Source organism: Pantherophis guttatus, chromosome 5 (genome assembly GCF_059756535.1).
Source record: "Pantherophis guttatus breed Tessera chromosome 5, ASM5975653v1, whole genome shotgun sequence".
Classification (NCBI taxonomy): Eukaryota; Metazoa; Chordata; class Lepidosauria; order Squamata; family Colubridae; genus Pantherophis; species Pantherophis guttatus.
In genome coordinates this window covers 45,543,260-45,560,930 of record NC_142067.1, presented here as the reverse complement: position 1 = coordinate 45,560,930, position 17,671 = coordinate 45,543,260, and the positions used below count along the sequence as shown (strand labels likewise).

The following is a 17,671-nucleotide window of genomic DNA, read 5'->3' as shown; positions in this document are numbered from 1 at the left end:
AAGATTTCTGGTTCTAGCTCAATATCCTCCGCAATTATTTCTGATATCCAAATTTTTATTTTTATTCAATATTTCTTAATTTTTGGGCAAAGCCACCAGACATGAAAGAAGGTTCCCTGTGCTTGCTTACATTTCCAACATGTTGGATTAAGATTTGCATACATCCTCGTCAATCTCGCAGAGGCTAGATACCCTCTGTACCACATCTTGTAGTGGTTCTCCTTATATGCTACCAATTTTGTTATTCTATAGTTGGTTTCCCATACCCTTTCCCATTCTTCCAATTGTATGTTTTTACCAATATTCCTTGCCCAGGCTATCATTTGTCCTTTGACTAGATTTTCTGCTAGGTCGAATTCTAATAAGTATTTGTAAATCTTTGAAATCAAGTTTCCATCTTTAGCTCCTAATAATTTGTCTAGCCGGTTGGGATTTGTTTCGATTCCTCCTTCCTCACTATCTTTATTGTATCTAGTTTGTATTTGTAGGTAGAGCCACCAATCTATTTCTATACCTTGTTCCCTAAGTTCCTGCCGTGTTTTTAATCTTCCTTGGGGATCCAGTAATTCTTTATATTTTATTAATTTATGGGGGTCTAGTGTATTGGGGTGCATTGCCACCGCCAATGCGGATATCCAGCCGGGAACCTTCATATAATGTTTGTTTTTAATTTTGAGCCAAGTGCCAATTAGTGAATTTCTTATTATATGATTTTTGAAGTGTTTATATGTTTTGTTCCCAGCTTTCCCCAAGAAGGCATGCCACCCCTTTAATAAATCGTAGCCTTCCAATTTTAATGGTCTATAATTGTCCAAATTGACCCAATCCTTAATCCATGTTAAACTCGCTGCCTTATAGTATTTTTCCCATGCTGGTAGGCCAAAACCCCCTCTAGTTCTATCATCCTGTAATATGTTTAAATTTATTCTTGGTTTTTTCCCCTCCCATACAAATTTTGATGTTATTTTATTCAGATTTGTAAAAAAGTTTTTCTTTAATTTAACCGGAATAGTTTGAAATAAGAGAAGTCTCGGGAGTATATTCATCTTTATTGTCCCAATTCTTCCTAGCAATGATAGCTTTAGTTTCCCCCATCTTTCTAAGTCTTTTTTAATTTGTTGTACTAACGCTCCGTAATTATTATCTTTTATGGCGACATTCCTAGTTGTCAAATTAATACCTAAATATTTTATCTTCTTAACTGCTTATAATCCTGATCGTTTTTCTAACTCTTCTATTTGTTTTGTTGTTAAGTTTTTAGTTAATATCTTGGTCTTATCTTTGTTGACTTTTAAACCTGCCACTTTACCAAATTTCTCTATTTCTTCTTTTAACTTTAATTCTGTTTCTAGTGGATCCTCTATGAAGAATACAAGGTCGTCAGTGAACGCTTGGACCTTGTATTCTTCTCCTTTTACCTTGAGTCCTTTTATATTTTTGTTAAATCTAATTCTTCTAAGTAAATTTTCTAAAGTTAGAATAAAAAGTTGCAGTGAAAGTGGGCACCCTTGTCGTACTCCTCTACTTATTTCAAAAAAAACTGTTAGTTCCCCATTGACTAGTATCCTTGCTCTCTGTTTTGTGTATATTGAAACTATCATCTTTTTGAATTTCTCCCCGAATTTCATATTCTTTATTTGTTGTGTCATAAATCTCCAGTTGACCTGATCAAATGCTTTTTGTGCATCCAGAAAGCTCAGGGCTACCTGTTTCTCTGGATGCACCTCATAGTATTCTATTACATTAATCACAGTCCTTATGTTGTTTTTAATTTGTCTTGCCGGCAGGAATCCATTCTGATCTGAATGTATTCTATGATTTAATGTTACCTTTAATCTGTTTGCCATCAGGTTCATAAAAATCTTATAATCGGAATTTAGTAAAGAAATCGGCCTATAATTTTTATCTGTGTTGTATCTGTCCCCTCCTTCGGGATTAGCGAGATATATGCCTCCCTCCAAGATTCTGGCAGCTTTGCCTCTTTCAGTGCCTCATTGTAGACCTCTAATAATATCCAATTTAATGATTCCCCTAATCCTTTGTATAATTCTATTGGTAACCCATCTGTTCCCGGAGTTTTATTGTTTTTTTTTTTGTTTCCTAATTGTTGTCTGTAGTTCCTCTATAGTAATCTCTCTATTCAGTATCACTTCCTCTTCTTCAGTTTATTTATTTATTTATTTATTTATTTATTTGTTTAAATTTCTATACCGCCCTTCTCCAAATAGGACTCAGGGCGGTGCACAGCCTAAGTAAAAACAAAGCATACAAAATTTAAAAAACAGTATTAAAATAATTAGATATTCTGGCCGTAAATTAAAACAACCCAATTTAAAACCAATTTAAAATTTAGCTCAAGCCAGCCCAGCTAGTTGAAATAAATAAGTTTTCAGGGCCCAACGAAAAATCCGGAGGTCTGTTATTATACGTAACTCCGGGGGAAGGTTATTCCAGAGGGTGGGCGCCGTCACAGAGAAGGCTCTCCCCCTGGGGGTCGCCAGCCGACATTGTCTGGCGGACGGCACCGTGAGGAGGCCCACTCTGTGCGAGCGTACTGGCCGGTGGGAGGCTATTGGTGGCAGTAGGCGGTCTCGTAAGTACCCTGGCCCTAAGCCATGGAGCGCTTTAAAGGTGGTCACCAACACCTTGAAGCGCACCCGGAAGACTACCGGGAGCCAGTGCAGCTCGCGCAGGAGAGGTGTCACATGGGAGCGCCTCGTCGCCCCCATAATCCCCCGCGCGGCCGCATTCTGGACCAGCTGGAGCCTCCGGGTGCACCCCAGGGGGAGCCCCATGTAGAGAGCGTTGCAGTAGTCCAGGCGGGAAGTGACTAGTGCCTGAGTGACTGTGCGTAGAGAGTCCCGATCTAGAAAGGGGCGCAACTGGCGTATCAGGCGAACCTGATAAAAAGCCCCCCTGGCCACGGCCGTCAAATGGTCTTCTAAAGACAGCCATGCGTCCAGGAGGACGCCCAAGTTGCGAGCCCTCTCCGTGGGGGCGAGTGATTCGCCCCCAATAGCCAGCGATGGCGTCAGCTGGCTATATCGGGACGCTGGAAGCCACAGCCACTCGGTCTTGGAGGGGTTGCGTCGGAGCCTGTTTCTCCCCATCCAGGCCCGCACGGCCTCCAGGCACTGGGACATCACTTCAAGGGCATCGTTGGGGTGGCCTGGGGTGGAGATGTACAGCTGGGTGTCATCAGCGTACTGATGGAACTCCACCCCGAAGCCACGGATGATCTCACCCAGTGGCTTTACATAAATGTTGAACAGAAGGGGCGAGAGGACCGACCCTTGTGGCACCCCACAAGCAAGGTGCCTCGGGGTCGACCGCTGCCCCCCCGTCAACACAGATTGCGACCGGTCAGAGAGGTAGGAGGAGAACCACCGCAGAACGGTGCCCCCCACCCCCAACCCCGCCAACCGGTGCAACATGATACCATGGTCGATGGTATCAAAAGCCGCTGAGAGGTCTAACAGGACCAGGATAGAGGAGCAACCCCTATCCCGAGCCCTCCAGAGATCATCCACCAACGCGACCAATGCCGTTTCCGTGCTGTGCCCAGGTCGGAAGCCGGACTGGAGCGGGTCTAGATAGACAGTTTCATCCAGGTACCGGGGAAGCTGTTGTGCTACCACACTCTCAACAACCTTCGCAACAAAGCGAAGGTTGGAGACTGGACGATAGTTAGCCAAAACAGCCGGATCCAGAGAGGGCTTCTTGAGGAGGGGCCTCACAACCGCTTCTTTCAAAGCGGCCGGCAGGACCCCCTCACTCAAAGAAGCGTTAACAATCTTCTGGAGCCAGCCTCGTGTCACCTCCCGGGAAGCCAGTACCAACCAGGAGGGACACGGGTCCAATAAACATGTGGTCGCATTCAGCCGTCCCAGGACCCTGTCCATGTCCTCGGGAGCCACAGGATCGAACTCCCCCCAGATAACACTCTCAAGACCTGCCTCAGTCATCCCATCCGGACATACCCAGTCAGAGGCCAGCCCTTCCCGAATCTGAGCGATTTTGTCATACAGATACTGCACAAAGTCCTCAGCTCGGCCCTGCAAGGGGTCATCCCACGCTTCCAGATGGAGGAGGGAGCGGGTCACCCTAAACAGGGCGGCCGGGCGATTATCTGATGACGCGATAAGAGCGGCAAAATAGCTAGATTTTGCCGCTTTTATTGCCACTAGGTAGGTCTTAATATGAGACCTCACCAGTGTTCGGTCGGATTCGGAGCGGCTGGTCCTCCAACTACTCTCCAGGCGTCTTTTCCAGCGCTTCATCTCCCTAAGCTCCTCGGAGAACCAAGGAGCTAGGTGAGTTCGGTGCCGGGTCAGAGGCCGCAAAGGCACGACACGGTCCAAGGCCCCGGCAGCCGCACTATCCCAGGCGGCCACCAGGTCCTCAGCCGAGTCGTGAGTCAGAGTCTCAGGAAATGGCCCAAGCTCCATCTGGAACCTATCAGGGTCCATCAGGCGCCTGGGGCGGAACCACCTGGTCGGTCCCGCCTCCCTGCGGCGGGGTGCAGCGGTTAGAAAGTCCAGTCGAAGGAGCGAGTGGTCAGACCATGACAAGGGTTCAATGACTATATCCCCTGTATCAAGGCCACTCGACCACTGACCAGAGACAAAAACTAAGCCCAGAGTGTGTCCACCCATGTGAGTGGGGTCATGAATTAACTGAGTAAGGTCCATGGCCGTCATGGAAGCCATGAACTCCCGAGCCACCTCAGACGTTTCGCCGACAGATGGCAGGTTGAAATCCCCCATGACTGGAAGTCTGGGGGTACCAACCGCCACCTCAGCTATGACGTTGAGCAGCTCAAGCAGGGCCGTTGCCACGCGGCAGGGAGCCAGGTACGTGATCAACAAGCCCATCTGTACTCCACGACCCCATCTCACAAAAAGGGACTCACATCCGGCTATCTGTGGAACAGTGGTCTCCCTCGGATCAAGACTTTCCTTTATAATAACCGCCACCCCCCCACCCCTGCCCTGAGCTCTCGGCTGATGGAATGCTCGGAAACCTGGTGGGCACATATCCACGAGGGGAAACCCCCCTCATGGCCCAACCAAGTCTCCGTGATACCTGCCAGGTCCGCTCCCCCCTCCTGAATAAGATCGCAAATGAGGGGGGCTTTATTTACCACGGACCTGGCATTGCACGACAGCAGCCGAAGGCTCGGGCCCTGAGAGTCTGAACAGCCTGGGATACGAGAAGGGCTATGGGGACCGGGGCGCGCCACCGCTCGAAGATAGCGAGTGTGCGCCCCCACCACATGATGCGGCCCCCTGCTCCCGCCGTATCTGCCCCTCCCACTCAACACATTGATAGAAAAGCCCTCGACAGAATGGACTCTAATGTCCCCCTTACCCCCGGAATCTGCACCCTCCGTGGCCCCACTAATAGCTGGGCCGGACCCCTCCCCCCGTGGGTTAACCCCCAAACCCACACAACCCTCCCACCCCTTAAAATCCCTTAAAAATCTATCAAAAAGTTTCCCTAAAAAACCCCTCAATCCCCTTTTTGCAGCATGCCACCTCTCGGGGTGCCAAAGCCCGTCATAAAGGTAGGCCCTTGATAAAGTAGAGGGCCACACCTGCGAGAGGGGGGAGTCTCGCAGAATAAGAAGTTCTGTTGGTGAATACATCTAATCAATCAGTTAATTAATTAAGCTGGGGGAAGTCCACGGCCTGGGGGTAATCCAGATAGTCCAAGGTCTGGGGAGGGACATTCAGTCAATTCCAAGTCAATAAAGTCAATAAATCCAATAAATCCCACTGCTCTCTCACAGCAGTGGATGGAGTCTTAAGCCACTTTGAGGCCAGATGTTAACACCAGCTGCCCTCTCACGAAAGCTGGGAAGGGCCAAAAACCGCAGTCATCGTCCGGCTCCATACAAGGCTTGAAATCTGAGATATCTCACTCACGAATCAGGAGGCAAATCAGGGGGCTGTTGATGTCCATGGGAGGCAAATATCATCCTATTGTTCAGAGGAACCTCCAGATAATAAGTGGCCTCACAGAGGCTAACAAACCACGTGGGGCATAAGAGCTTGGCCTCAGGTCTTTTCCAACCGTCAGAACCAGCAATGTTTTTAGCTCGCCCCCATCCACATAAGGGAGGGGGGGAAACCTCTGGGAGAGCCAGGAAGAGGCCCCCTCCAAGTAAGCCTCCCATCTAAGTTGTAATAGCAGTTCCAAAGAAACTGACATTACTAGTATATTGTGGTCAGAGGCTCCTCGCGCTCCCGAGCAAGTTCCTCCTCCTTTTCGCCCCCTCTGGTGCCATCCCTCACAGCCGCTCGTCCCAGTATTGTAGCAAGTGCCAGCCCGACGATCCCAGCTCTCGAAAAAATCTCCATCCATCGCTGGGAAGCCCCTGCCGTCCCCTCGGAGCTCCGGGGAGAAACTGCATCGCCGACGCCGCCACCGCCCACTCCACCGGTCCGGCAGCTGCGGGGAGACGCCGAAGCCGCTCTCCCTGCTCGTAAAACTGCAGCGCAGCCGCCTCCGTCTCCTCCCGACCATCGCGTTCTGGAAAGCTGCCAGCTCTCAAAAAGACAGCATCCGATTGGTGGGAAGCTCCCCTCGCCAGACATGGGGCAAAATTAGCTGGTCCGGCCCCCCGAAAACCCTCAAAAGCCGGGGAATCTCCCCCAGGTATCACCGCCGCTCAGCAGGGAGCGGCCATCTTGGACATGCGCAGGAGGATTATTAGTTACTACTGGCGTTCCCTCCTCTTTTAAATATTGGTCTATTTCCTCTGTTGGCACTTTGTCCTGTGTGTATAACTCTTGAAAAAATTGGATTGCTATCTCTTTCTTCTTTTCTGGGTTCTAACATAACTTACCATTCTTATCCTGCAGTTGATGAATTGTTCGTTTCTCTCTTTCTTTTCTTAATTTAAAAGCCATCCACCTCCCTGGTTTGTTTGTCTGTTCAAATTGATTTTGTTTTACAAATTTCATGTATTGACATATTTTTCATGTTCAAATAGGTTCAATTTATATTTAGCTGCCATCCAGTTAGTTCTTATTTGTTCATCCTCTGGCCTCTCCTGTAATTTCCCTTCCCAATTTTTAATCTCTTCTCGGATTTTATTATATTCTTTTTCCTTCTCCTTTTTCTGTTTGCTATTATAGGCTATTGTTAAACCTCTAATGTAGGCTTTTGTTGTGTCCCACAGGTTTTGGAGGGATGTCTGATATTTGTTGTTATCTTTGAAAAACCCCTTCAATTCTTTTTTCTATCTTTTCAGTATACTCCTTTTCTTTCATTATCTGAACATTCATCATCCATCTGCTCCTTTTCTTTCTTTGCCCTCTCCATTCTATTATTATTGGGTTATGATCAGCCCAATCGTTCGTCACGATCTCTACTGATTCCATCTCCTGTATTAAGATCTTTGTAGCCCATACCATGTCTATTCTCGACCAGGATTTGTGGGGGTTGGAGTAATATGTGTACCTTTCCTCTTTTGGGTTATATAGTCTCCATATATCCACTAAATTTAATTCTTCTGTTAAATTAAAGTATGTTTTTGGCAGCAAATTTTTCTTTTTATTATTGTTCTGATCACTCTTATAATCCTTTTTTGGGTCCACAATTGCGTTAACATCCCCCAGCAAACATACATTTTCTATATTTTGTTCTGTTATCTTTTCATGCAGTTTTCGGTAAAATTCTTTTTGTTCACTATTTGGCGCATATACGACCACTAACAACACACTATTACCTTTAACATTTACTTCAATCATCAAAATTCTTCCTATCTTGTCTACATTTTTTTTTAATTTGATTTATATGCCGCCCTTCTCCGGAGACTCAGGGTGGCTTACAATGCATTAAGCAATAGCCTTCATACTTTTGTATATTTATACAAAGTCAGCTTATTGCCCCCACAAACTGGGTCCTCAATTTACCTACCTTAGAAAGGATGGAAGGCTGAGTCAACCTTGAGCCTGGTGAGTTTCGAACTTACAGTAATTGCAGACAGCTGGTGTTAATCACAATGCTATCAGTCTGCTGAGCCACCAGAAAGTATTTTAAATTACTTTCTATCTCTTCCTTAACAAAAACTGCTATTCCTCTTTTCTTTTCGTCTGCTAACGATACAAATAGTTTCCCTAATTTTTTACATTGTAATTTTTTTTTATTGAAAAGTTTTACAAAAAAAAATTTTTTCCCCAGTATTCCCCCCACCTTTCTTCCCTCTCCCCCACCACTCCCCCACCCCTTCCCCCGTCCCCCCCTCCCCCCCCAGACTTCCCAGAACAAAATACAGGGTATTTCAATTAACAATCATAAGCTAAATTAACCTAACTATCCTTGAACTACCAAATCCCCCCCTGAAACCTTAACTCCACTATAGATAACATAGTACTTCTAAAATTTAACATTCATTCATAAGCTATTTGATATTTTCTTGTCTGATATTTATTTTGAATATAGTCAATCCATCTTCTCCATTCCGATATATATCTTTCTTGTGTATAGTCCTTCAAATATGCTGAAATTTTCGCCATTTCCGCTAGATTCGCTACTTTCAATGTCCACTCTTCAATAGTAGGCAAAAAGTCCTTCTTCCAGTATTGCGCTACCAACAGCCTAGCTGCTGATATTAAATTTAAAATCAATTTAGTCTCTAATGCTGTACAATCCGTAGTTATACCCAATAAAAACAATTGCAGAGTAAATTTCAACCTTTTTTTCAGGATGTTCTGCATCACCCACCAAATTTTTATCCAAAATGCCTTGATTTTCTTGCAGGTCCACCATATATGATAATAAGTTGCATCATCACAGTCACATCTCCAACATTTAGCTTGCAAATTTGGGTACATACACGATAATTTTTTAGGATCGAAATGCCATCTATAAAACATTTTATAAAAATTTTCTCTTAGGTTTTGTGCTTGCATAAATTTAACATTTCTAACCCAAATCTTTTCCCATGTTTCTATCATCACTGGTTCCTGAAAATTTTGTGCCCATTTTATCATACAATCCTTAACAAATTCCGTTTCTGAATCTATTTCCAATAATGCATTATACAACCTTTTAATATGCATTTGACTTTGATCTCTAATCTGTTTTACCAAGTTTTCCTCATTTTGCATAACACCAATTTTTTGATCTTCCCTCCATCTAGCTTGAAGCTGACCATACTGAAACCAAGTGTATATTATCCCTTCTTCTTTCAATACATTTAAAGGTTTCAATTGCAATTTACCCCTTTCCATAAAAAGAAGCTCTTTATAAGTAATCACCTCCTGTTTTTGTTCTATACTTATATTTTCTATTGCATGTCTGGGATTTGCCCATATAGGTATCTTGTAGTTTAGCTTATATTGATACTTTTTCCAAACCCTCAACAAAGCATTTCTAAGTATGTGACCTTTAAACACCTTATCCACTTTTTTTTCCATATAACAAGTAAGCATGCCATCCATATAACAGATCATAACCTTCTATATTTAACATTCTCTCTTCAGTTAAATTAAACCAGTCACTAATTTGTGATAAAACCGCTGCTTCATAGTACAATCTTAAATTAGCCATTTTAAGACCTCCTCTCTCATGTACATCCTGTATAATTTTCAATTTTACTCTTGGTTTTTTCCCACCCCAAATAAAAGTATTAACCCCTTTCTACCACTCCCTCAAATTTCCATCTTTCTTAAGCACTGATATCACTTGAAACAAAAATAGAAACCTAGTAATACATTCATTTTTATTACTGCTATCCTTCCCAGTAGTTGTAACTTTTTCCAATTTTCCATTTCTTTCTGCACTTTTTGCCAAAGAACTTCATAATTGTTTTTAAATAATTTCGTATTTGAGGCTGCAATATATACTCCTAGATATTTAACCTTTTTAACTATTTCAAACCCCGTTATTCTTCCTAAGTCTTCTCTTTGAGATATAACATATTTTTAGTTATCATCTTTGTCTTATGTTGATTTACTTTAAATCCAGATACCTTACCATATTGACCTATTATGTCCAACATATGTGGAGCCGATTCTATAGGTTGAGATAAAGTAACAACCAAGTCATCTGCAAACGCTCTTAATCTGTAATCTTGCTGTCTAATTACAATTCCCTTTATTTTATCAGAGTCACGTATCTTATTCAACAAAACTTCTAAAGTTAAAATAAACAACAATGGAGACAAAGGGCAACCCTACCTTGTTCCTTTCTCAATTTTAAAAACATCTGTTAAACCTCCATTAACTATTATTTGTGCTGTTTGTTCCTGATATATTGCTCTAATTGATTGTATAAAATACTCTCCAAAATGCATTTTTTCTATTATCTTAAACAGAAATTGCCAATTCAATCGATCAAATGCCTTCTCTGCATCCAAAAATATGAACGCTGCAGAGACTTGGTTGTTTTTTTCCAAATATTCCAATAAATTTACAATTTGTCTAACATTGTATTTCATTTGCCTCCCTTTTATAAACCCTGATTGGTCATTATGAACTGTTTGTTGCATAACTGGCATTAATCTATTTGCTAATATCTTAGCAAAAACTTTATAATCAGTGTTCAAAACATTGTAAAAAATTTTCATATTGTTTTCTTATATGAGTTTCTTGAAGGCATACAATGTCTATTTTTTGTTTGATTAATTTCCTAAATATTTGATGTCTTTTGGCTGGCGAATTAAGTCCATTTATGTTTAGTGATATAATTTTAAGGTTCCGGTCCATTCTTTAAAATTGGTCTTTTTCTTTTTTATTCCTTTACTTCCTGTCCTTTTTCTTAGCTTGGTTTTTTGCTCTTGTCGTTACTCTTCTTCTTCTCGAATTTCCCCCTCTTCTTCTTTTTCTTTTTCCTTAATTCTCTCCTCACACGGGGTTTCTTGATCTTCTCGTCTTTGTTTTGGTTTAACTCTCTTTTCCAATTCTTCTCTTCTGCCATTTGTTCTGTCTAATTCTATCACCTGGTCGTGTATGGTTTGTGCCTTCTCTAAGGAGTCGACTTTTATCTTTTCCCCCTGCCACGTGACCAACACTCCCTCCAGTATTATCCATCAAAATAATATTTGTTTTCTATTTAGTAATGCTGTGAGGAATCCATAATCCTTTCTCCATTCTCTAATTCTTTTTGGTATTTGTTTTAATGTTATGATTTCTTTCTGTTTGTAGTACATTGGTTCTTCTTTTGTTATTTTGAAGACGATGTCTCTGACTTTCCTCCACATGAATCGTACATGGACCTCTCTTGGCAGTTTGTGTTGTCTCGCGTAGTTCATATGTACTCTAAATACCACATCCAGTTCGTTAATAATCTCATCCTTATCTCGCTGTAGAGCTTCTGCAATCAATTCGGCCATTACTATAGTTAGGTCCTCATCTCTTTCTTCTCTCACATTTTGGAACCTTAGATAAAATGCTGCTCTCTCCATCTCTAACTGTGCCACCGTGTTCTCAAGGTCTTTATTGACGCCTGTCATTTTCTCATCTAATAATTCTAGCTTCTCTTCTGCTTGCTCTGTTTTTTTTTTTTTTCTATGGCCATGATCCTTTGGTCATTTTTTTGTATTATCTCTTGAAAAGAGTCCATTTTTTCATCTAATTTTTGTATATTCTCTTTGACCGATTTTTTGACTTCGTCCAAATCTCTCCTGGCTTCCTCATGATTTCTAGACAAGCACTCTTGCATTTTTAACATAGTCTCCTGTATTGTCGCTAATGTAGTCTGGACAGTCTGCATACTCATGGTGGAGGTTTGCTTTTCAGTCGAAAACATCCCTTCTAAGGTCTTTTGTGTTGCCGGAGAAACTGTTAATCCAATTGGTGTTGAAGTGACCTTCTTTCCTGATTTTACTGTAGTTACTGTGGTGGATGTCATTTCCTTCAAAATTTTATGTTGTTTTTCTAGAATTCTGTTTATTCTTTCCCAAATCAGCATCCGTTTCTAGCTCAGTTTTGTAAACTACTAATTCCTAATGTTCTTAAATAAGTCTAAATATATTCTATTCCTATTTTATTTGAATATAAAATCTCAATCTATAAATTATATTTTATATTTTAACTAATTTATTATATATCACTCTAATGATTCTCAGACGTACTGTATCTTAATCTTAATCTTAATGAGAATCCTTCTCCTGTTCAATAGGCTATAAATACTATAAAGTGATATAAGTGCTATAAATACTTTAGACTTGTATTAACTTATTCTACCTGGCTTGATATTAATAAAAATCTTAATCAAAACACATATAAGAAAGCAACAGACAAAATATTATAGCATATAAACAGTACTAAAAAATTATATATATAAATTGATTAAAGTTTAAGTTGATTGTCTAATAACTAATTAATAGTAATTTATAATTATTAAATAGTAGTTATTAAATAGTAATGACTAATAAATAAGTAAATATATAAATATGTAAATAGTTATTATATATAAGATATATATAGGAATTTTCTTTCCAAGGCTTAATCAGTGCAAAATTCCACTATAATTGACACCAGTCCCATTCTGGCAACTCTCCAACACCAACAATTATAAATCCAAATGGACTAGAATCTTCTTTGTAAGATCAGGAAAAAAAACAACGTTCAAAGTCTTTCATTCTCACCGTCCAAAATGGCGATCTCAGCCCTGCAGTTTTCCCTTTTGTCCTTCTTTATTATTGCCTATATTGTCCTTCTCCATCAGGGCAGCTTTATTAAATGGAAAACCAACGTCCCTGTTCCAGATCGCTTCTCTTCTCCCAGATTCAGAACGCTCGCTCTTTCAAACATCCCTTTTCTATTCCTCCGTATATATCCAATGGGAGAGGTTTTGCTGTGTCACTTCGCTCCCCTTGCTGTTTGCCGTCTGCACCTTTCTGAGTCTCCCTTTCCTTCAGCTGCTCCTCTGGACTCTAGGATTTGTCATCTCCTCTCAGTTATCTTCAATATTACCGTTTTTAGCATTTTAACCTCCTGCTCGCACTGCCAATCTTCACCCCATACTCACTCTTTCGCTTCCCAATTTTGCACTTGGGGCGTTAGATCTCTGGGTTGGCCTGTCGGCCGTCTTCTTCCGTGTTTGAAATGAGGGTTCTTCTTGGCGCGGCGGGAGACTGCACCTCTCCACACCAGCTCCGCCGAAGTCACCCTCTCTTTACCGGTCCATCCAAGACCGATTTTTCCCGAAACAGGCACCATAACACTGGAAATTCGACACGGGATACGGAGCTCTCCTTCCTCGTGTCGCCTTGGCCCACGCCTCAACCAGAAATCATATATACATTTCCAATTCCCAAAACTTTTAAATTTTTTTAAAATTTTCATTTTAATTTTTTTAAACTGAATGTAAGATTTCATATACATAGGTGAGTCTATTAATTCCTAATGCACAAGCCAATTTCAAAATTTGTATGTGTGAATCACACTATATCCAAATTTTTCTCATTATGTTTTCAGAAGAGACATTGGTGCCATATAGCAAGCCTAGCTTCCCATCACCAGGTGGTCACAGCTCTTCAGGTACAGCATCTTCTAAAGGATCAACTGGACCCAAAAAAGTAGATGTCATGAAAGGAGGTCATCAGCGCAACATGAGCGATCTCATTGATGTAGGATATATTGGATTAAACAGTCAAGGACAGTTTTCTGATGAATTATGTAAGATTATTTTGCAATCAAGCAAACAAAAATGTTTAAAATTGGAAAAGAAGGAAAATTTCTGTGTTAGTGGATAGTCATGGGAAAACTATCATTAACAACATATCAATCTATAATATACTGTAACATGTTTTACATGTTTAATAATGTAATCACAATATTATGAATTTAAACAGTATATGCATTATTTTCTATCTGAACGTTAGTATAAATAGTAATGTGCCATATTTATCAATCAGTGAATGTTCTTGTTTAGTTTTCTTGGGTTTGTAGGACAGAAAGACAATGTTTCATAAAACTATATTATAGCCTTGTTGTTAAATAAGCAAGAAACAAACCAGTATGTAGGAAAAAGGAAAAACTAAAAATACAAGCAGACAATATAAGTTAACTTTCCATAAATTTATAACAGATAAGCAAGGACAATAACAGCTGCCATTAATGTTGTGACTTTTAGTACAGGAAGCTCCCTCTCTATAACATAATTGCTTAGATTCTTAGATTCAATCTTATAGACCTTTTTTCATTAGTAAAAATTATTGAAAAGAAAATAAAACACAGAAATTCTACTGATAGCTTAATTGATACACTTACTTTCTTGCTTCTGGATCTCTTTTTATTCCATATAGTTTTGCTATGTTTAATATAAATTATCATTTTGTCTAAGTATTTAACATTTCTGAACAGTAAACTTTTGTCTACAGTAGAGAACTACTGCTTATAGCATATAATTTATATTCCATGGTAAAAGGTTACACACACACACACACACACACACACAATCTAAAGTTATGGGAGGAATTTGCTCCCTGTATTTGTTCTCTCCCTTATTTTTATAAAAATAGACTATTTATATGGGCTGTATAAATGAATAAACCTAAAAGCTGTGGGCATATACCAAAATGTGAACTTTTGATAATATTACAATATACTTAGTAACAATGAAGAAAAAGCTTTAAATATGCAAATGGGAAATGCACTTATAGCTCTGTGCAATAGAGAACAGTCTAGACATAATTGCATTTTCCTAATTTATGTGTAGAGAAAATGTATACAGCCTGAAAGAAAAACACAAAATGCCGATAATAATGAGTACTCCTGTATTTTGTCCATAAATGATTCAACTGAATGAACATGACCCTTTTTAAAAATTATGAGTGACAATGTAAAAAATGTCTATTTCAGCCCTACATATAAGAACCTAAATATTTTGGGAATGAGATCACAGTTGCTCTCTTATAGGATATTTTCTGTCACTTTATAAAACCTTGAACTGTATAAAATAAGACTTGAAATGTGAAGTAATATAGCTCGGATACATATTACATATAATTTTCAGTTACAATTGGGTCATAATTATTCAGTTATAGAACAAATTAGGTCAATTTATTTTCCTCAGTTAAAATTGTATTTTAATAATAGTTTTGCTCTATATCCCTCTTTTTTCCAGAAATTTGAAATATTAAGAAATATGCAGATGTGTTAGACTGTCCAAAGTTTTTACTCCCATTAAATTACAGTTAGTGCTCCCAATATTAATTTCAAGTATCAAAATATTGTAATATTTTTAATTCACATGCACTAATTTAAAAATGTTATTTTAACCTATATTTTTGATTAATATATGCTTAAATCATAAAACAAATGCATAAATCTTTAAAGTGTCTGAAAACATTATCTTGTTCTTGTTTTTTTGTTTAACAGAGTAGTTGAAAAGAAACTTCTCCAGCTGCTTTCAAGGCCATCAAGTCTCAACTCATGGAAGTGATGACACTAAACAGTGCAATGAACATTTTCTTTATTTATGTACTTATTATTAAAGGAACTGTAAATGCAATGTAAAGAAACACAGAAACACATATCCCGCAGATATTCTACCCATGTTCTTCTTTTACACCTTTCACTTTAAATTCTTTCTTATTAAGCATATATACCAGGAAAAAAATCACCCTGCAGGATGAAATAAATTTCCCTTGTACATAATTTCTTTTTCTTGCATTGCTATGCAAACTCACCTTCATTTAGCTATGTTCATATTATTGTCTGTCCTTCTTGGTCTGTTGTACTATATGTGAATTAATAGGCTGTGGTGCCATATAATAACTTTTAATTGTGTAACATTTTATGTTTGAAGTTTGCACTGCAATTTTTTGTTGGTGATAAGCACAAAACTTTTATGCCTCGTGTCATGAAGAAGAAGAAGATTGAATGTGAAAGGAGTCTATGTACTGTAAGCTATGTTGGATAATGCTGGATGTAATGAATTATGTTAGGTGGTTTTCCATTTGGGTGTAGAATTAGGAAGATGACTGGCAAAACTGATGTTAGCAAGAGTTGATTGGGACATCAGGAATGGAATACCATCTGAAATAGCAAGCAATGTTGCTTTTATCGTTTAAAGAAAAAGGTCAAATGATGGAAGTATCGTTTCAAGATCAGATTAGAACATGAAAGCCTCCTATCTTCTTAGTATCAGTTTTTCATTTATTCAGTACAGTTGCACTCACTACAAAGGAAGGAAGTTAAGATGTTTCACTAAAGCTGTTTTTATAGTACTTTTTTATTTTAGAAAAGAGTATTATAGTTGATTTGCTCTTCCATCTGAAGGTAGAGATCCAGTATGAACCATATGAAGGTAGAAAAATACTTAGCAAGACTTAAAGATGCAATTATCATTGAGATATCCAAGCTGCTTCCAAAAATCTACAGTATTCATCTTTTCAATACGTGCAGTAAAGATGAAAATGTAGAGCTACGTCACTTGAAATCCATGATCTAATTTTTCTTATGCAACTAACACATAGTTTTGCTGTATTATTATCTGAAGCTGTAAGACATTGAAACCCAATTCATTTGTATTTAAATCTTGGGTTACAGTAATTGAAAAGAAAGATGGCATATTCATGCTCAGTTTTAAATCAAGGTGTTTCTTTTTACTAATTCACTACATTACAGGAAACTGGTTTCAACAAGGAAAAGAAGACATCTTTGACCTATTTTTGATGACTAAATTTCAAGCCTCTTCTTACAAAAACAATGCATGTTTATACACTTTTTAAATAAACCAAACTTGCTGTAAGTGGACATTAACAAAAGCATCCTGTCTCATCATTAATTTTCATGACTTTCTCCAGCTACTTGCCAGTTTTTCACATCTTTGTTAGAAATATTATACATGTATTCCAATGCATTAAATATTTTATTTGAAGTTTACATCAAAAAGCTTACCTTATTCATTCATATCATTATTACAAACATTCATATACACAGTTCCTATTGTTTATACTTTGCCTTGATGATCATATTACTGCTAAACAAAACACTTCTTGATCAAGCAAAGAAATATGCATTCTTTTTCATTACATTGAGAATGTGATAAACTAAAATATTTTTAGTATAAATGGTATCAATAGTGCAATTATTTCTTTTTATTTTAATTTAGTTCAGAGTATTGGCAAACCAGAAACAACGAAAGATGCATTGATTCAGAATGCATGGAAGTTATGTAAAATGCTCAGTAATTGAAATGTTGGCCAGACATAGAACATTCATAAATGTAAAAAAAAATTCTATCCTGAATTCTATATATTAAAAATGAATATATATATATGCTAGTATAAGTAGAATGGATACAAAAAAATCTTCATATAGTTTCATATAATAATGATACAAAAACTGCTTTAAAGGAGAAAACTCATTCTACTCACAGCCTACCAAAAATCGTGATACAACTATGTTTGGTTTGGAACAATTTTTATGTACCTGTAGCCAGGGACTTTTCAATTAAATATTTCACAGCACCAATCAGTTAAAAGTGACACAGGATATTGAATTTGTATCATATATCACCTTAATTCTTACTTATATCACCTTAATTCCTTTCTTACTGTGAAATACTGGAATTGTGATGTACTGATGTACTAATAGCTAGGATATGGGACACAAGTCCATTGCACAAAAACATGTAGCTACCAACAGTCTTGCAAGATTTGACATAACCCATGTATTCAAATGTCAAGCAGTCTTTGCCAATATTA

General features: G+C 39.0%; 1 protein-coding gene across 18 annotated transcripts in view; it reads left to right on the top strand.

The window, feature by feature from the left end:
- Window positions 1-16,856, top strand: part of ROBO2 (roundabout guidance receptor 2) — a 727,272-nt gene extending 710,416 nt beyond the window's left edge. For all 18 annotated transcript variants that reach the window (XM_087895020.1, XM_034421511.3, XM_060686344.2 and 15 more), the window contains 2 exons: window positions 13,434-13,634; window positions 15,339-16,856. In XM_087895020.1, coding sequence (XP_087751146.1) covers window positions 13,434-13,634; window positions 15,339-15,340 — 203 coding nt within the window. In that variant the 3' untranslated portion in view covers window positions 15,341-16,856. The remainder of the gene's footprint in view (window positions 1-13,433; window positions 13,635-15,338) is intronic.
- The last annotated feature ends 815 nt before the right edge of the window (window positions 16,857-17,671 follow it).